At 40.0% G+C, this 21,153-nt stretch overlaps 2 protein-coding genes across 10 annotated transcripts in view; one reads left to right on the forward strand and one right to left on the reverse strand.

Annotated features, from left to right (window-relative positions):
• The window catches only part of ATP8B1 (ATPase phospholipid transporting 8B1), a 126,265-nt gene extending 117,292 nt beyond the window's left edge, over nt 1-8,973 (forward strand). Inside the window, exons 24-28 of the mRNA XM_021100031.2 lie at nt 1,587-1,670; nt 2,453-2,698; nt 3,023-3,161; nt 5,515-5,645; nt 7,255-8,973. Coding sequence (XP_020955690.1) covers nt 1,587-1,670; nt 2,453-2,698; nt 3,023-3,161; nt 5,515-5,645; nt 7,255-7,476 — 822 coding nt within the window. The 3' untranslated portion in view covers nt 7,477-8,973. The remainder of the gene's footprint in view (nt 1-1,586; nt 1,671-2,452; nt 2,699-3,022; nt 3,162-5,514; nt 5,646-7,254) is intronic.
• Nucleotides 1-21,153, reverse strand: part of RASL12 (RAS like family 12) — a 52,879-nt gene that overhangs the window by 3,081 nt on the left and 28,645 nt on the right. For 5 of the 9 annotated variants that reach the window (XR_014816663.1, XR_014816665.1, XR_014816662.1 and 2 more), the window contains exons 7-9: nt 7,194-7,494; nt 5,425-5,609; nt 2,517-2,609 (exon numbers count right to left, since the gene is read on the reverse strand). The gene's annotated coding sequence lies outside the window, so the exon portion shown is untranslated. Of the gene's footprint in view, nt 1-1,295; nt 1,958-2,516; nt 3,173-5,424; nt 5,610-7,193; nt 7,495-21,153 lie in introns of those variants that run through there. The other 4 variants (XR_014816659.1, XR_014816664.1, XR_014816661.1 and 1 more) reach the window with 3 other exon arrangements.

Consider the following 21,153-nt stretch of genomic DNA (forward strand, 5'->3'; position numbering starts at 1 on the left):
TTCAGGTTCGATCCCTGGCCCTGCTCAGTGGGTTAAGGATGCGGCATCGCCTTGAGCTGACGTGTAGGCCAGCAGCTGCAGTTCTAATTCAACCCCTATCCTGGGAACTTCCATGTGCTGCAGGTGTGGCCCTAAAAAGCAAAAAAAAAAAATTATGTTGCCTTTAAAAAGACAGGATTTGTTCTTGGTCTGATGGCTTTTGTGTCTTTGTTTTCACCTTAGTTGTTGGTTTTTTTTTTTTTTTTTCCTTCCTAAGTTATCTTGCAAATAAGGATAGTGATGAGAGCGTTGCTGCTGTGGCTCAGTGGTAACGAACCCAACAGTATCGATGACACAGGTTTAATCCCTGGCTTCACTCACTGGGTTAAGGATTCGGAGTTACCTTGAGCTGTGCTGTAGGTCGCAGACATGTCTCATATCCTATGTTGCTATGGCTGTGGTGTAGGCTGGCAGCTGCAGCTCCGATTTGCCCCCTAGCCTGGGAACTTCCATATGCTATGGATGTGGCCTTAAAAGTAAAAAAAAAAAAAAAAGTGATGACAAGATGTTCAAATCTAAGTATGAAATTATACTGTGACTAAAGGGATTATATAAATTTTGGATGACCATACATCTATTACCATGTCTGATTATTGTTGGTTTGTTTTGGTTTTTGGCCACACCCACAGCATGTAGAACTACCCGGGGCCAGGGATCAAACCTGTGCTACAGTGGGCAGCCTGCACCACCACTCTGGCAACACCAGATCCTTAACCCACTGTGCCACACAGGAACTTCCTGTTGTTGCTTTTTTAAATTTTTTGCTGAAATGGGAGTATAGCTAACATGTTAAAACAGCAGAAAAATATCAGTAAAGAATGAACCCAAGTCAGCACCTGAGGTTGTCCAAACCTTTTTCGATACCAGGAGATAAATGGCATCAGAGGAGGCCAGGCGGCCTTGAGCAGGGTTGGGGCCCTCTTCCCATCTCTGTGCAGGACTGTCTCTTACTGGTGGTGCTGAGGAACCTGTTTCCTTTATCCCCTCCAAGGACTGGTGTGTGCACAGCCTTTTTCATCCCTTTCAGAAGCATCTTATATTCAAATTCTGTTGTATAAAATGTTTAAGTGGAAATACTGGACTGGCAAGATAAAAAGTAAATTTGTTGTTTTGTTTTTTGCTTTTTGGGGCCGCACTTGTGGCACATAGACGTTCCCAGGCGAGAGGTAAAATTTGAATGGTACTTATGTGCTTCTGAATCAGTTGTGTGTAATCTAATTCATGAATAAAAGGGCTATAAAAAGGATGAACAATGATGTGTTTTCCAGCTTTATTCAAATAGACCGGACTCCTTTCCCACAAACTTTCTGGAGTATATTTCCGCACTCATTTTAGGGGGGAGATGAGTTTCTGTGCAAACCCCCTCAATGCTACCTCTTCCACAGAAACAAACTCGGGCCTGCTGCTGGTGGAGCTGGGGGTGTTTCCTCCGGCAGGAGTCCCCACGCAGCCCAGGGCATCCCTTCTCTGAAGGGGCAGGTGGGTACATGCGACTAGGCAGGCAATGTTTCTTGGTTGGTGACACACAGACTGTCATCTCTTCACAGACCGCGTACGAAGACTGGTTCATCACCCTCTACAACGTGCTCTACTCCAGCCTGCCCGTGCTCCTCATGGGGCTGCTCGACCAGGTAGGAGCCCGGGGCCCGCAGGGGCGCTTGTGGACACACAGAGCATCTGTTTGAGAGGCTCACAGCAGTTATGTCAATGCATCCTTTTGGTTTTCACTTCTCTCTGAGAAAACCCGATTATTCTTCTGCTGTCAGGCAACAAGAGTCACGGCTGGGCTTCTCATTGTACCATTAAGAAAGGAGGATTTCTTTCTGTGTCTGGATTGATTTCATTGGCAAAAGAGTTTATCATCTCGTTTTGAATGCTAAGAATTTTCTTGTTGCATGCATAACAGTATAGTATGCATCTGTAATAATAATTTGCACATTTTTAAGTAAATTGAATACTTCCCCAAAACATATAGGTTAGATTCCCAAATTAGTCTACATTCTATCTAATAGCAATTTTGACCGAAAGTGCTTTAATGAATAAAAACAGTGATTTGGAATTATTATTATGTGGAAATCCTTTCCCAAAGCATTAGAAACAATATATTCTCTCATGAGGTAAAAATAGACTGCCTGTACTTTTTAAAATAATATTACTAATTTGCTTTCTATGAGTATCAAAATAATACACTTTTCCCTAGTCTCTCAAAATTACCTATCAAATAATCGAGATTACAGTAATGAGTCTGCTCTCTGCTCAGTGGAATAATTCAGGATTTATCACCTGGTTTAGTCTTTGCCTTCCTAAAACTTAACAAGTTGCAACTCTGTGTGAGATAGACGTTGTAACATTATCCCTGAGTTCCTTAATCCTGATGGACAGCACACAATTCTAATTGTGTCTTCCCTTTAAGGATGTGAGTGACAAACTGAGCCTCCGCTTCCCTGGGTTATATGTGGTCGGACAAAGAGACTTACTGTTCAACTATAGGAGATTCTTCGTGAGCTTGTTGCATGGCATTTTAACATCCATGATCCTCTTCTTCATACCGTTTGGAGCTTATCTGCAAACTGTGGGACAGGATGGAGAAGCGCCTTCAGACTACCAATCTTTTGCTGTCACGATTGCCTCTGCTCTTATAATAACAGTCAACTTCCAGGTACGTGGTTTTAGTCCAGTGTTTTCAGTATCTGTTGGTACTGTACGCATTTCTGCACATAGACCAGCGTGCACATCCACCTGGCTCCTAGTCTCCCTCCAACTGAGCCTCTGCCACTTTACAAGTATGAATGAACGCTATTTTCATCCTTTATACCAAGCACATTTCCTATTTCTTGCTTGCGCCAAGGATAGTTTCTGATTGTTCAGTATTCAAGCCAAATCATGCCTAAATTGATGAATTCTATTTTCAGAATCCTTAGATCCTTTGTTTCTTGCTAACTCCCCAAAATGAGTGCTCTGTTTTTCTCTGGTTTCCCAACAGATTGGCTTGGATACTTCTTATTGGACTTTTGTGAATGCTTTTTCAATTTTTGGAAGCATTGCACTTTATTTTGGCATCATGTTTGACTTTCATAGTGCTGGAATACATGTTCTCTTTCCGTCTGCATTTCAATTTACAGGTTGGTATTTTCTAAATTCCAAAAATAAATGAGTAGAAAAATGTCATTCATTTACATTCTGATATATCAGATAAGACTTCAGGGTAAGTAAAAACACAAAGTGTAAATTATTGCTAGTGAAAATCTATGTCCCTGACCAGAAACTGAATGATGGTGGCAGGCTGCTAAGAGTGGTAACATGATGGGAGGAAAGCAAATCAAAAGCACTTTAAGCTATAACTATGCTTTTTTTTTTTCCTTCCACAAAACCTAATATTGGTAGGTTATTGGGAAATTGGTAACACTATAGTTTACTCCTGCTAAAACACTGCCTAGCAATACATAATGAATTTTATTTATTTTTTTTTCTTTTTGCCTTTTCTAGGGCCGCTCCTATGGCATATGGAGGTTCCAAGGCTAGGGGTCTAATCGGAGATGTAGCCACCGGCCTACACCACAGCAATGCCAGATCTGAGCTGAATCTGCGACCTGCATCACAGCTCACGGCAACGCTGGATCACTAACACACTGAGAGAGGCCAGGGATTGAACCCACAACCTCATGGTTCCTAGTTGGATTCATTAACCACTGAGCCACGATGGGAACTCCACATAATGAATTTTAAACTTTTTTGTACCTTCTGACCCAGTCTTTAGAGAGGGGGAAAATACCCTAAGATAAAACACACTAAATGTTGGAAAGGTAAACTGCACAAAGGGATTGTTATCACCAAAACATTTCTAAAAAATTGGAAATAGTCCAAAAACCTAGGAACATCAAATTAGCTAAACAAACTATGAATCCCATATGATGGGATTCTAGAACTCAAAAGTGGACTACATCATTGGAAATATGTATGCAGAGCAATAAAGAAACTTATGGAAAATAATTTACAGCTGCATAAAACATATGACAAATTGACAAGTACTAGAATGAATTTGAACTGATAAATTTTATAAATAGCATGAATTGGAATTTATGAACTTCTTATTTTGGATAGAGTAGCTTAGATTTACAGTGGAAAAAATTCCCTATAAACTTGTTTCCCTGTAAAAGATGAGGTTTTGTTTTGTTTTTAATGACCAGTTGTTGGGTTGTAAAAGACAGTTGCTGTGGTAACGCTTTTCTTCTTGGGATTGAGCTCAATTTTTTTTTATGACTGTTTTTCTTTACTGACTGTGTGTTTCAAAGTTTTAGTACCCTGTTACTTAGAATATTCCCACAGGGAGTGTATTTAAACCCTATATACATTTCACAGTGTAAAAGACACATTTAAAAAATAAAATTCTAAAAATTTTTATAAACTTACAGTTTCAGTACAGAAAATATTGTGACAAATTTGGATTTAGTTTAAAAATTGAGTAGTATATATGATTATCTGGCTTTATTATATACTTTGTCATTTTCTCTGATGTGAAAAAACAGAAGCCGAATTCAGTGGAAAAAGCCAGATGTGGGGTTTAATTTAGGAGTTGTCTTAGCTAGTTCTGATTCCTTGGGCAAATTTCTTCACTTCTTCCACAACTCAGTTTCCTCAGGTGGGTAATACTCAGCCCTCTTTCCTCAAGAGGGTAAGACTCAGCCCTCAGAAATGATTAAATGGCATAATCTGGGAGTTCCCTGGTGGCTCAGCAGGTTAAGGATCTGGTATTGTCACTGCTGTGGCCCAGGGAAGTCCCACATGCCATGGGCATGGCCCCCAAAAAAACTGTCATGATCTGTATAAAATACCTAGCACGAGGTTTATCCCACAAATGGCAGTTTCAAACCAAAACTATACATTGGAAAGTGCTTAAGTTCCTTAAAAAAATCCAGAAGTATCAATTGTCTACTTTGCATTTTTAATCAACATGAGGTCAACAAATGTACTTTTTATTTTCCTTATTTGTTTGCCTATATACATTTACCTTGTTCCAAAGAATTTACCTTCCTAATTTTGCTTTGCTTAGCCTGACTTTAAAATGTTCATTTGTTGAGCAGTGATGGGATGTTTGGGAGAGGGTAATCTGGTTATAAAAGCTTACCACAGAAGACTTCCCATTGTGGTGCAGCAGAAACGAATCTGACTGGTATCCATGAGGATGTGGGTTCGAGCCCTGGCCTTAGTCAGTGGGTTAAGGATCCAGCATTGCTGTGAGCTGTGGTGTAGGTCACAGACGTGGCTCGGATCTGGCGTGGCTGTAGCTGTGGTGTAGGCTGGTGGCTGCAGCTCCTATTTGACCCCTAGCCTGGGATCCTCCATATGCCACAAGTGCAGGCCTGAAAAGGGGGTAAAAAAGCTTACCATAGAGAAGGGAATGTGTGGATTATGGAATTTTAACCATGCCCATGGGACGAAAGGACCACTGTGATTCAGTCTCTGTGTTCTTTCCAGGCACAGCTTCCAATGCTCTGAGGCAGCCATACATTTGGTTGACCATCATCTTGACCGTTGCTGTGTGCTTGCTGCCCGTTGTTGCCATACGTTTCCTGTCAATGACAATTTGGCCATCAGAAAGTGATAAGGTATAGAAAAAATACTCTCCCAATTCTGAGTGCCTCTCACAGAAATCAAAGCATTTTCCCCAAAGCAGCTTTCCTGCAAAATTCCAAGTTTTGGGAAGTCTGGAATGAACATTTTTTATGACCTACTCCTCTTTGCTCGCTTTTTATTACAAAAATTATCAAACGTAAAAAGGGAGAATAGTATAATGAAGCCCCATATATCTATCCTCTCAATGTAACAATTATACTGTTAATATTTTGCCATGCAAACGGGCTGGGTTTTTTTTTCCCTTCATTTAAAGGAAAACATCACCTCTTACAGCACAATTCTTTGAGTTACAAGTAGCAGAAAGCTATGGCTCAAAAATCATCTCCATTCACATAATAATTAGGCTTCAAGATCAGCTGATCAGCAACTTAATGTGATCAAAAAAGACTGGGGTTGGAATTCCTGTTGTGGCTCAGTGGTAACAAACCCAACTAGTATCCATGAGGACGTGGGTTTGATCCCTGGTCTCGCGCTCAGTGGGTTAAGGATCTGACATTGCCGTGAGCTGTGGTGTAGGTCACAGACAAGGCTTGGGCCCCATGTGGCTCTGGCTGTGGTGTAGGCTGGCAGCTGCAGCTCTAATTCAACCCCTAGCCTGAGAATTTCCACATGCCTTGGGTGTGGCCCTAAAAAGACCAAAAAAAAAAAAAAAAAAAAATAGGGCTGGGTTTTTCCCATCTCTCCCCTCTTTACTATTAGTTTCATCTTGCAGCTGGAAGATGGCTTAGAGCAGTTCCTGGCATTGCATCCTGATATGTCAGTATCAGGGGAAGACTAAGGCCGTATTTTGTTCTTACCTTTCCCTTAGGGGCCTCAGACCTTCTTAGGGAGGGGCCCAGCACACTGCCCTCAGGTCTCATTAACCACAATTAGGTCACATGCCCATTCCTAGACTAGTAGGGAGCAAGGGAAATCAGTCAATCCCAAGCTTGGGAGTGGCGTCCACATCACAGGAGGAATGCCACTGGAAGGAGGACGGTACCTGAGTACCAACTCCATTTCAATTGGAAGGAAGGAGAGAGCAGATGCTAAATGGGCAACCTTCAGTATCTTCCAGATCTCCCTCTTCCACTAAGAAGAGGATGCAGTAGTAACATGAGAAAGAGACTAACAGTCTCTTTCTTTCTTTTTCTTTTTTTTTTTTTTTTTTTTTTTTTTTGGCACAGGGTGCAGTGGCATGATATGGGATCTCGGTTCTCAGACGAGGGCCTCAGCTTGCACTAAAGCAGTGAAAGTGCCAAATCCTAACCAACTAGACCACCAGGGAACTCCCTAACAGAGATTTTTTTTTTCTTAGACCTGATTCACGAATTTTGAGCAGAAGTTTCAGAGTGGGAATATTGGCTCCCACTTTTCTAGTAGCTCTGGGAGCTTGGAAGAGTCATGGAAGCTCTGTCTCCCTCCATTTCTTTGTCTATAAATTGAGGACGGTTACTCCTGCCCTGAAATGAGGCTGCTGAGAGAAAGCCTGGTATAAGGGTCCCATCACTGTGGCCCGGCGCCCCCCCACCATCACTGACCTTCATTTCCATTCAGTCCGCCAGTTCTTTTTAATCTTGCCGGTCTCTTCCCCTTGGGTAGATCCAGAAGCATCGCAAGCGGTTAAAAGCCGAAGAGCAGTGGAAGCGGCGGCAAGTGTTCCGCCGGGGCGTGTCCACGCGGCGCTCAGCCTACGCTTTCTCCCACCAGCGGGGCTACGCGGACCTCATCTCCTCCGGGCGCAGCATCCGCAAGAAGCGTTCTCCCCTGGACGCTGTCATAGCCGATGGGACCGCAGAGTACAGGCGCACGGTGGAGAGCTGAGGCATCTGCCAAGGTGGCCTGGAGCAAAAGTGTCACACAGAGGAAATGTCTAATTTTTTGTATGAAACTCAGGACGTTTTGTAAAAAAAAAAAAAAAAAAAAAAAAACCTGTCACGAGGATGTTGAAGGCAATAACCTTTTAAACAAACTACTTGGGTTGGACTATTGCAATAGCGAAGCCAAGAAGACCTCTTAAAAAAGTCCTATTATTCAACTGCCGGTGTTAGGCTTCAAGTGAACGCTTCAATACCGCCGCAGTCTAGTACAAGAGAATAAAGTCTTATATTTCAGTTCAAATGGTATTGTATTATAAAATTACAATTAGGTTTTCCTGTCTGAGATCTTCAACACAAATTTCCCAGAGGCTCCTTTTTTTTTTTTTTTCCTGGAACCTACCTAATTAAAAATCTTTTCTTTATAATGGTAATGACAAAAGATTTCTGAATGTTCACCCCCTAGAAGCTAAGTGGTCTGATGACTTTTTCAGAATTGAGAATGGGGCTGCCTGGTTTCATGTTCTCATATTGGTTTAATAATTCAGTTCAATCAACAAAAATTACTTCCCATTTCATAAGTACAAAGTTTGGTTTGTTTCGGTTTACTACCAAGTTGAAAGAGCACATTACACATGTTTACTTTTACTATTGTATATTATTTCAGCCCCTTCAGTAGTACCAAGTGAGTTTATTTTCTACTCTCATTAAAAAAAGATGCATTTAAATATTTATGGGCTTTTTTAAAAAAGCTTTTAAAAACTGAGGGTATCAGTGATAATTTGCAGAATATTGTCAAAGCTTTTTTTTGAAAAGCAAATTTTTGTGCCTGCCTATATGTAAAGAATTTTATAAAGGGACTTGAACAGAGACCTCATTCTTTTCTACCTGTCATATGTCTTAAGAGAAAAGCCTGTGGGTGGCCATATTTCTAGCGGTGTATCCTTTTAAAGTTGAAGATAACTTTAGGCAATTATGGAAACTATCCTCAAAGAGGTAAAAGTTATTCAGGGCTTTTCTCATTCAGTGTTTCACACACTAGTATCCATATTCCAGCGAAGATACAGAAGTGTTTTCACTAATTCTGTTCTTTTTCATTAGGTTGTGAAGGTTCACAATATGTTCCTTTAAATTCCTTATGAGGGAATCACAGCATGTATATAATTCATTTTCTAGGTATAATAAAAGAATGTATAGCTCTTTATTCTATGGAAATAAATTTCTGGAAGTTTACAACTTTTCTTGTAAATAAAAATATTGTAAGGCTTTTTTTTTTTTGGTTAAAAAAAAAAGTTAGCTTGTATAGTTCTGTCAGTTTCAGATTTCTCTCCTGTGTTGTGAATTGTGGGAAATGCTGACGATGCAAATGTGTCAAAGACTTACATGGCTGGGTGCAATATCAAAAATTTTTAAATGCAAATTGCTTTGGATAAATTATTTCTATATCCTGTAAATCTGAGATTAACGTATATTTTTGTTTAAAAAAATAAATGCTTTAGTAATATCTTTGGGAAGTACAATCTTTTAAAATATCTTTTAAGTCGGGTTCTTTATTTTAGAGTGGGGTAAATGATGGAGGAATCTAGGCTTGTGTGGTTTCTAAAGGAACATCGGGGTCCTTTGTGGTGAGAAGTAAGGTATGGGAAGGGTACTAAGTGAAGTGGCTGAGAAAAGGGAATCAGACTACAGAGGCAGAGGTATGGATTAATAGTTGGTAAGACCAACTGTGTCCTGGGAACTGTTGAACAAAAGGAGGGGCTGGGAAGTGAATAGATAGACTAGAAATACATGATGCATGGCTGGCAGAAAAATCAGTGAAGGGGAATTAGGATGCTGAAGGGCAAGAGAACAGGTAAGGAAAAGGAGAGCCGAGTCTGATGAGCTGGTTGCAGGACAGGTGTTCGGCTCCTGGACAGTAAGGAAGCCATGACCCCAATAGGGAAATGGGCTATGAGGTTCTCTGCAGGAAGACAGAGATGTGGGACTTCTTTGGGAGACATAATTAGAAGTAGTGGATCGACCAGCTGTCCTGGCGTGCTTGGTCTCAGACCTGGTCCACATGGGTTGACCAGCTGTCCCAGCAGACTTGGTCTCAGTGGACCCAGTCCATGCAGGTTGGTCAGCTACTACTTGTCAGAAGTAGCTGATGACAGAGTATCTATCTAGGGGTGTTTTGTAAGGAAGGAAATCAAGACGCCCTCTTTGCTATTCTACAACAATAGCCTGCTTCTGGAAGAAGAATTCTGGAGCAGAATTTCATGTCTACCTCAGGGCAACCCTTTAGAAATGGGTGGGAGGAGATGGGACTGAAATGGTATGAGAAATGCAAAAGAAATGGTATGATAAAACCTGAGCAGACCTGGGAGATGGTCCCTAAAAAAATAAATTAAAGGCCATTTTTTTTCCTTAGCATATATACTACATTTAAATCAGTTGAGGAATAAATGTTTTTAACTAAAGAGCACCACCTAAAGGTTCCTACTGATGTTCACTCCAGAAACTGTTCAGTAATGATGACTGATGGGGAGAAAATTGTTCTTAAGACACTCAGTGTGATAGCAAAATGTACGCTAATGGAATCTAAATACATTTTAACAGTTGCTGCCTTCATGTGATGTGAATGAAGCTTAGGAAAATTGAAAGACAGCTTCCAAAAGCCCTGTCAGAACCTGCTAGTAAGTTATGGCTGCAATAAAACTTTTGGTGCATTTACAAATACAAAAAGGCCTGTCAAAACAATAAAAGGAAAACTAAGCCTATCTCAGGAAGGGGTAGAGATTGGGCCCTTAAAAATAAACACTGTAAAAATGACTTTCTTGACTTGAATAATCACTTCTCTGAAGATATATAAATGTCTTATAAGCATATGAAGACATCCTCAACACCATTAGTCATTAGGGAAGTGCAAATTAAAACCATAATGAGATACTACTTCACACCCACTAGAATGTCGATTTTTAAAAAAGATTTTAAAAAAAGAAAATAAGTGTTGACAAGGATGTGGAGAAATTAGAACTTCCACCCATTGCAAATGGAACACTGAACTCGCTATGAAAAACAGTCTGGCAGTTCCTCCCAAGTTAAACAAACTTACTGTCAATTCTCCTAGGTGTGTGTGTGTGTGTACACCAAACATTGAAAACAGGTACTTAGATATTTGCACCTGAATATCCATAACACTATTCACAATAGCCAAAAGGTAGAAACAACCTAAATATTCATTAACAGAGGAATCATAAACAAACTGCAGTATATACATACAATGGAATATTATTTAGCCATATAAAGGAAGGAGGCCAGTTCAAGACAGTGACAAAGGAAGATCCTGAATTCAACTCCTCCCATGAACACACCAAATCTAGAGCATATGAGACAATTTCCTCTGAAAACAAAAACAACTAGCTAAGAGACTCCTACAGATCAGGAAACGAGAAAAAGCACACAGAAACACAGGTAAGAAAGGTTGGGATACACTCTCGCTGAAAACCCCAGAGCTTCTCCATGAAGGCAGGTTATAACCCCACACCAGGCATCCCAACATTTAAGACCTGCACCCCAAAACATCTGGCTTTGAAAGCCAAGAGGATCTCACATCCACAAGGCCCACAAGGCGATAGCAAACTAGAAATGGCTATTAAAAGGCTCATACCATCAGATCCACCTGCACCAGGGTTCAGCACAGAAGGAGCCAACTGAGATGCACCCAGGCTTTATGTAAGAGGCTTATTTGCTTATGTCTTATAAGGTTGGTCAGAAGGTCAGAGGCCCTTAGCAAAATCTAAGGACCCGCTGGGATACTCTCTAGAGGCTAGTGGACAATATCTTTGTGCTTTCCCTTTGTCTTACTCCTGCCATTGGGACACTATCATTTCTTTTTTAAAACCTAGTTTTTGGGTTTCTTTCCCCTGGTTGGCAACATCTTTATGCCCTCCCTATGCTGCGGTCCAGAGCACCGTTATCTCCCAGATGGGAGCTTTTACCTGCATCCAGTATCCTGTTTGTACATCTGGTACACTAGTTTTTATGATTACAACCCAGAAGACACCTTTGAATACCTGGCTCTGATGGCCAGGGGGGGTTTATGCTTACAGGCCCCTCAGGACTGTAACCAACAGAGAAAGAGTTCTTTACTGACTACCATCTCCAGGGCACAGCAAGAAGCAACAGTCCAAGGAGTCTTTCTATAAAAGACGCCCACTAGCTGATGTTCATAACTGTGGCCTGAGGAGCAAATTTCTAAAGAAGTGCACACCTAAGGGCCCACTGTAATGCAATCCAGTGACTCAGAGGGTGAGGACTTGTGTTTTCACTCTGTAGCCATCCAGAGCCCCAGCATCTCCCAGAAAGGAGTTTGTATGTGTCTGGTTCCAGATTTTACAACTAATACCTTGGTTTCTGTGGCTACTGCCTAAGTGATGTCCTTTAACCATCTGTCTCTGAAGGGCAGCAAGGCTTGTGTTCCTGGGCTCCATGGGGTTGTAATAAGTGGGAAAACAGTTCTTGGCCTGCTATCATGCCCCCAGGGCACAGTGAGACAGTGATGGAAACAGAGCCCAGTCTTTTTGTGATAAAGGAATATTTTGCTTGTCCTGGAGCTTTGACCTAAGGGGCAGGCTTCTGGTTTGATGCACATCTAGAGACTGACTGAGATACTCTCCTTGGACAAAGGCTGGAGGATGCAGACTTTATGCTTTCCGTCTGCCCACCATTATCTCCTATATGGGGGCTTGTACAGTTGTCTGGAGCCACAATTTTTGTGAAGGATGCCTGGGGACACTTCTAGGGAACCTAGCTTTTGCAGCCATCAGGGCTTATGCCTGTATTCTATATATTTGTATATACTGCTGCCTAAGGGTCTAGCTTCCAATCAGCCTGAATCTACGTGCTGACTGAGATCCTCCTCTATGGGATAATGACAAGTCTTGGCACACCCTCAACTATCGGGAGCCTCTAAAATTAAAATGGGCAGTTTGGACAATCGCAAAGGTTTGAGAGACAACCAACAGCTAGGGCAGGGTTGGATGATGAGCTTCATCTCCTAACAGAGGCCACTCCCTTGAGATTGGGAAAGATGGATGTTTTACCTTCTCATAGAAACCAACAGAGTCAAGGAAAAATGAAGAAATAGAGAAATATGTTCCAAACAAAGGAACAAGACAAAAACTCAGAAAAAAAACACTTAATATGAAGAAGATAAGTAATTTACCTCATAAAGAGTTTAAAACAAAGGTCATAAAGATGCTTACCAAGCTCAAGAACGGAATGGATGAACACGGTGAAAACTTCAACATAGACAGTATAAGAGAGTATTGAATCAAAGTCACAGAGCTGAAAAAACAATAATGAGACTAAAAAGAACACTACTGGGGTTCAACAGCAAACTAGATGAAGCAGAAGAAAAGACCGAGGACAGTGGACATCACGGAATCAGAGGGAAAAAAAAGAATGAAAAAAAGTAAAGATGGCTTAAGTGACTTATGGGACAACATCAAATGGACCAACATTCACATTTCAAGGGGTCACAGAAGGAGAAGAAAGGAGAAAAATCATTTGAAGAAATAACAGCTGAAAAATTCCCTAACATGGGGAAGGAAAGAGCCATCTATGTGTAAGAAGAATAGAGAGTTCAAGTAAAAACCCAAAGAGATCGACACCAAGACATACTATAATTAAAATTAAAAAAAATCAAAGACTTGAAGAATAGACTTCTAGCTGCCCATGGGGAGAGGAGGGAGTGGGAGGGATCAGTAGCTTGGGGTTAACGGATGCAAACTATTGCTCTTGGAATGGATTTACAATGAGATCCTCCTATGTAGCACTGAGAACTATTTCTAGATAATTATATCACAACACAAAAATGGGAGGAAAAAGTATGTATACATGTAAGTGTAACTTGGTCCCCGTGCTGTATAGTGGAAAAAAATTTTTTTAAATAAATTTTTAAAAAAGTTAAAGATGAGAAAATCTTAAAATCAGCAAGAGGATAAAAATTTGTTATGTACAAAAAATACTCCCATAAGACTATCAGCAGATTTTTGAGTAGAAGTTCTACAGGCAATAGGGAATGGCATGATGTAATCAAAGTGAAAAAAGAAAAAAAAAACTTTCAATCAAAAATACTGTATCCAGTATGTCCAAGATGGGATTAAGATGGCAGAATAGAAGGACTGAAGCTCACCTTCTCTCATAAAAATAATAAAATTACAACCAAATGCTGAACAACCTTCAACCAAATGGACTAGAAACTTTCAAAAAGATATCCTACTTCAGAAGACAAAAAGGAGGCCACATCAAGAGGTAGGAGGGGTGATTACATAATATAAGCAACCCCATACCTGCTGGGTGGGAAGCCTACAGACTGGAAAATAACTGTATCAGAGACTCACCTACAGGAAAGAGACTTCTGAGCCCCACATCAGGTCCCCACGCCTGGGGATCTGGCATAGGGAGAAAGAGCTCCTGGAGCATCTGGCAAAGAAAGCCAGTGGGGCTTGTGCACAAGAACTCCATGGGACTGGGAGAAATGGAGACTCCATTATTATTATTATTATTATTTGTTTTTTTGTCTTTTCTAAGCCCTCACCTGCAGCATATGGAGTTTCCCAGGCTAGGGGTCTAATCGGAGCTGTAGCCGCCAGCCTACACCAGAGCCACAGGCAACACGGGAACTGAGCCACATCTGCAACCTGCACCACAGCTCATGGCAACGCCAGATACTTAACCCACTGAGCAAGGCAAGGGATCAAACCTGAAACCTCATGGTTCCTAGTCAGATTTGCTAACCACTGAGCCACAATGGGAACTTCAGAGACCCTATTCTTGAAAAGTGCACACGGGCATTCATGTGAACTGGGTCCCAGCCTAAATAAATAAATAAATAAATAAAAACATAAAACATGGAAAAGAGGAAAATAAAAATGCAGAGCTTTAGAATGCATTCAAACTTTTAAGTTGTTATCAATCGAAAATAGATCATTATAAATAAAAGTTGTTATATGTAAGCCTCATGGTAACCAAAGAGAAAAAAAAAAACGTAGATATACAAAAGATAAAGACATCTAAGTGTACCATTACCGAAATCATCAATCACAGAGGACAAGATCAAGAAAAGAAGAAAGGAAATCAAGAATTACAAAGAAAAGAGAAAACACCTAAGAAGGGGAGATAGGATTAAGATGATTAAGACAGTTGAATAGAAGAACTGGAGCTCACAATCTCATATAAAAGCAACAAAATTACAACAACTTGCTGAACAAACTTTGAACAAATAGACTGCAAAGTATCAAGAAAGATATCCTACTCCAGAAGACAAAGAGACAGTGGGAGGGCAATTACATGATATAAGCAACCCCATATCCCACAGACTGGAAAGTAAGTCTATAGCAGCCCACAGACTGGAAAAGTAAGTATATAGCACAGGTTTAGCCACGGGAGAGTTCTGAGCCCCACATCATGCTCCCACGCCTGAGGATCTGGCATTGAAAGGAGGAGCCCTTAGAGCATTAGGCACTGAGAGACAGTGGGGCTTGTTCACAGGAGCTCCAAGGGACTAAGGGAAACACAGACTGCATTCTTGAAAAGCGCACACGGACATTCATGTGAACTGGGTCCCAGGGCAAAGCAGAGGATCCATAGGAATCTAGGTCAGACCTGACTGCAGTTCTTGGAAGATCTCCTGGAAAAACAAGGGGTGACTGTAGCTTACTATGGGGAAAGGACATTGGAGGCAAAGGTCTCAGGAATAATAATCAGCGTGAACTCCTTTAGATGTGGCCATTTTGGGAAAACCTGGCCCCACCCATTAGCTCTGAGAAGCCCCAGGCCAAACAATAATCCAGGTGGGATCACAGCCCCATTCATCAGTAAACAGGCAGCCTAAAGACCCCTCAGGCACACAGCCCCCTCTAATCTCACCCAGAGACCAAGCCCCACCCACCAGAGGGATTCAAATTAGCCCCACTAGTCCCTCCCATTAGGAAGCCTAAAGTAAGCGCCTGTACCAAATTCAGTCACAGGGTGGCAGACATCAGAAGCAAGAGAAGATACAACTGCATTGACTGCAAAGAGGAGACCACACCAAAAATCTATGCAAACTGAAAAGGCAGAGAATTATGACTCAAATAAGGAAATAAGAAAAAAAAAAACAGTTAAGTGATCTGCATATTACCAACCTCCATGAAAAAGACATTAGACTAATAATCGTAAAGATGATTCAAGATCTTGGAAATAAACTGGAGGCAAACATTGATAAATTACAAGAAACACTGAGGTAAGAAATAGATGGTTTAAGGATTAAGCAAGCATAGATGCAAAGTACAATAACTGAAATAAAAAATTTCCTAGAGGAGCTCCTGTCGTGACTCAGTGGTTAACAAATCCGACTATGAACCATAAGGCCTCAAGTTTGATGCCTGGCTTTGCTCAGTGGGTTAAGGATCCGGCATTGCTGTGAGCTGTGGTGTAGGCCGCAGACGTGGCTCAGATCTGGTGTTGCTGTGGCTCTAGTGTAGGCCGGCAGCTAGAGCTCCAATTAGACCCCTAGCCTGGGAACCTCCATATGCTGCAGGTGTGGCTCTAGAAAAGACAAAAAGCCAAAAAAACAAATTCACTAGGAGCAAACAACAGCACAATACAGGAGGCAGAAGAATGAATAAGTGAGGTGGAAGACAGGCTAGTAGAAATCACTGAAGAGGAACAGAAAAGAGAAAAAAGTAAATGAAATGAAAACAGTCTAAGAGAACTCTGGGACAATGTTAAACACATCAACATGTGTATTACAAGGGCGTCAGAAGGAGAATAGAGAAAAGGCCAGAGAAATGGTTGAAGAGATAAGAGCGAAAAACTTCCCAAACATGGCAAAGGAATCACTCAATCAAATCCAGGAAGCACAATGAATACCATATAAAATAAACCCAAGGAGGAACACCCCAAAACACGTATTAATCAAACTGACCAAAATTAAAGACAAAGAGAAAATATTGAAAGCAGCTAGGGAAAAGAAACAAACAATATACAAAGGAACACCAATAAGGTTATTGACAGATTTTTTAGCAGAACTCTGCAGGCCAGAAGGAAGTGGCATGATATACTTAAAGTGATGAAAGGCAAAAACCTCCAACCAAAATTACTCCATCCAGGAAGGCTCCCATTCAAATTTGAAGGAGAAATCAAAAGCTTTACAGACAAGCAAGAGCTAAGAGAATTCAGCACCACTAAACCAGATTTACAACAAATATTAAAGGAACTTCCCTAGGTGGAAAAGAAAAGGCCACAACTAGAAATAAAAATATCACAAATGACAAGGCTCACTGATAAAGGCATACCTATAGCAAGGGTAGGAAATCATTCACAAACAAATATGCTACAAAAGCCAAAACCATGAGAAGAGGAGGGTACAAATGCTGGATACTGGAGATGCACTTGAAATTAAGAGACCAACAACTTAAAACAATCTTGTATATATGTATATCTATATATATTTGATATAGACTCCTATATCAAAACTTCAGGGTAACTGCCAACCAAAAATCTACAATTGATACACACACAAAAAAGAAAAATCAACTCAAATAAAACACTAAAGATAGTCATCAAACTACAAGAGCAGAGAACAATAGAAAAGGGAAGAAAAAAGAGCAACAAAAACAAACCCAAAACAGTTAACATAATGGCAATAAGAACATACATATCAATAACTACCTGACATGTAAATGGATTAAATGCCCCAACCAAAAGACACAGAATGCCTGAATGGATTAAAAAGAAAAAAAAAAAGACCCATGTTTATGCTGTCTTCAAGAGACCCACTTCACTTCTAGGGACACATACACATTGAAAGTGAGACGATGGAAGAAAACAGTCCATCCAAATGGAAATCAAAAAGAGCTGGAGCAGCAATACTCCTATCAGACAAAATAGACCTTAAAATAAAGACTATTCTAAGAGACAAAAAAGGACATTACATAATAATCAAAGGATAAATCCTAAAAGAAGATATAATAATTGTAAATATATATGCACCCAACATAGGATCACCTCAATATACAAGGCAACTGCTAACAACCTTAAAAGAAGAAATTTTACAGTAACACAATAATAGCGGGGGACTTTAACACCCCACTTACAGAAACAGACAAATCACCCAGACAAAGTCAACAAGGAAACACAGGACCTAAATGAACCATTAGACCAGATGGACTTAATAGATATTTATAGGACATTCCATCCAAAAGCAGAAGAATACACATTCCCCTCAAGTGCACACAGAACATTCTCTAGGGTTGATCACATTCTGGGCCACAAATCAAGCCTCAGTAACTTTAAGAAACCTGAAATCACATCAAGCATCTTTTCTGACCATAACGCTATATATACAACTGGAAGTCAACAACAAGAAGAAAATAAAACCACAAACACATGGAGACTAAACAACATCCTACTAAACAACCAATCAATCACTGAAGAAATCAAAGAGGAAAGTAAAAAATACCCAGAAGCAAACGACAATAAAGATACAACACTCCAAAACCTATGGCATGCAGCAAAAGCAGTTCTAAGAGGGAAGTTTATAGCAATACAAGCCCACCTTAGGAAACAAGAAAAAGCACAAATAAACAACCCAACTTTACACCTAAAGCAGCTAGAGAGAGAAGAACAGACAAGGCCTAAAGTTAGCAGACCGGAAAGAAATCATAAAGATCAGGGCGGAAATCAATGAAAGAGAAACAAAGAAAACCATAGAAAGGATCAATGAAACAAAAAGCTGGTTCTTTGAAAAGATCAACAAAACTGATAAACCCTTAGCCAGACTTATGAAGAATAAAAAGAGAGAGGGCTCAAAGCAACGAAATTAGAAATGAAAAAGGAGAAGTTACAACAGACACCACAGAAAGACAAAGGATCATAAGAGACTACTACATGCCCATAAAACAGAAAACCTAAAAGAAATGGACAAATTCTTAGAAAGGTACCATCTTCCAAGACTAAACCAAGATGAAATTGAAAGCATGAATGGACCAATCACAAGGACTGAAATTGAATCTGTGATTTTAAAATTTCCAACAAACAAAAGTCCAGGACCAGATGGCTTCACCGGCAAATTCTATCAAAAATTCACAGAAGAGCTAACACCTATCCTTCTGAAACTATTCCAAAAAATTGCAGAGGAAGGAACACTCCCCAAACTCATTCTATGAGGCCACCATCACCCTGATACCAAAGCCAGACAAAGATACCACACAATAAAGAAAATTATAGGCCAATTTCAGTGATGAACATAGATACAAAAATCCTCAACAAAATACTAGCAAACCAAATCCAACAATCCATTAAAAGGATTGTACCTCATGATCAAGTGGGATTTACCCCAGGGATGCAAGGATTCTTCAATATCCACAAGTCAATCGGTGTGATACCCCACATTAACAAACTGAAGAATAAAAACCATATGATCCTCTCAAGAGATGCAGAAAAAGCCTTTGACAAAATCCAACACCCATTTCTGATAAAAACCTTCCAGAAAGTGGGCACAGCCTTCACATAATAAAGCCCATATACAACAAACCCAGAGCTAACATCATTCTCAATGGTCAAAAGCTGAAAGACTTTCCACTGAGATCAGGAATAAGACAAGGATGTCCGCTCTCATGACTACTATTCAACATAATTTTGAAAGTCCAAGCCATGGCAATCAGAGAAGAAAAAGAAATAAAAGGAATCCAAATTGGAAAGGAAAATGTAAAACAATCACTATTTGCAGATGACATGATACTATATCTAGAAAATCCTAAAGATGCTACCAAGAAAATTGTTAGAGGTCATCAATGAATTTGGCAAAGTCACAGGATATAAAATTAATACAAGGAAATCAACTACATTGCTATATACTAACAATGAAAGATCAGAGAGAGAAATTAGGGAAACAGTTTCATTTACCATTGCATAAAAAAAGAATAAAATACTTAAGAATAAACCTACCAAAAGACACAAAAGACCTGTACTCTGAAAACAAGACACTGATGAAAGAAATCAAAGACGACACAAACAGATAGAAAGATATAACATCTTGGATTGGAAGAATCAATATTGTCAAAATGACTATACTACCCAAGGCAATCTACAAATTCATTGCATCCCTATCAAATTACCATTTTTCACAGAACTAGAACAAAATATCTTCAAGTTTATTTGGAAGCACAAAAGACCCAGAATAGCCAAAGCCATCCTGAGAAAGAAAAATGGAGCTGGAGGAATCAGGCTCCCTGGCTTCACACTATACTACAAAGCTACGGTCATCAAAACAGCATGGTACTGGCACAAAGGCAGAAATACAGATAAGTGCAACAGGATAGAAAGCCCAGAATTCAACCCACGCACCTACGGTCAACTAATCTATGACAAAGGAGGCAAGAATATACAACGGGGAAAAGACAGTCCCTTCAACAAGTGGTGCTGGAAAAACTGGACAGCCACATGTAAAAGAATGAAATTAGAACACTCCCTAACACCACACACAAAAATAAACTCAAAATGGATTAAAGACCTAAGCATGAGACCAGATACTATAAAACTCTCAGAGGAAAACATAGGCCAAACACTCTCCAACATAAACCACAACAATACTTTCTCGGATCCACCTCCTAGAGCAATGACAGTAAAAACAAAAATAAACAAATGGGACCTAATTAAACTTAAAAGTTTTTGCATGGCAAAGGAAATCATAAACAAAACAAAGACAACCTACAGAATGGGAGGAAATATTTCCAAATGAAGCAACTGACAAGGAATCAATCTCCAAAATATACAAACACCTCCTGCAGCTCAAAACCAAAAAAAAAAAACAAAAAAACAAAAACAAACAAACAAAAAAAAACCATCAAAAAATGGGCAGAAGATCTAAACAGACAATTCTCCAAAGAAGACATACAGATGGCCAAAAAGCACAGGAAAAGATGCTCAACATCACTCATTATTAGAGAAATGCAAATCAAAACAACTATGAGGTACCACCTTACACCAGCCAGAATGGCCATCATTAAAAAGTCTACAAACAATAAATGCTGGAGAGGGTGTGGAGAAAAGGGAACCCTGTTACACTGCTCGTGGGAATGTAAATCGGTACAGCCACTGTGGAAAACACTAAGGAGATTCCTCGGAAAACTAAAAATAGAATTACCATTGGGTCCAGCAATCCCACTCCTGGGCATCTATCCAGAGAAAACCATGACTCAAAAAGATACATGTACTCCAATGTTCACTGCAGCACTATATGCAATATCCAAGACATGGAAGCAACCTAAATGTCCACTGACAGAGGAGTGTATAAAGAAGGTGTGGTACATATACACAATGGAATATTACTCAGCCATTAAAAGGAATTAAATAATGGCATTTGCAGCAACATGAATGGACTTAGAAATTACCATGCTAAGTGAAGTCAGTCAGTGAGACAAATATCAAATGCTATCACTGACATGTGGAATCTATAAAAAGGACACCATGAACTTCTTTTCAGAACAGATACTGACTCACAGACTTTGAAAAACTATGGTTTCCAAATGAGACAGGCTGAGGGGGTAGGAGGATGGGGGGGGGGTTGGTATGGAAATGCTATAAAATTTGGTTGCGATGATTGTTGTACAACTATAAATGAAATAAAATTCATTTTAAAAGAAGACAGTTGACC

The sequence above is a fragment of the Sus scrofa genome, chromosome 1 (assembly GCF_054392235.1).
Source record: "Sus scrofa isolate SSC_HxYL_T2T_F1_AM1 chromosome 1, Sscrofa_HxYL_maternal_Yorkshire_Landrace_v2.0, whole genome shotgun sequence".
NCBI lineage: Eukaryota > Metazoa > Chordata > Mammalia > Artiodactyla > Suidae > Sus > Sus scrofa.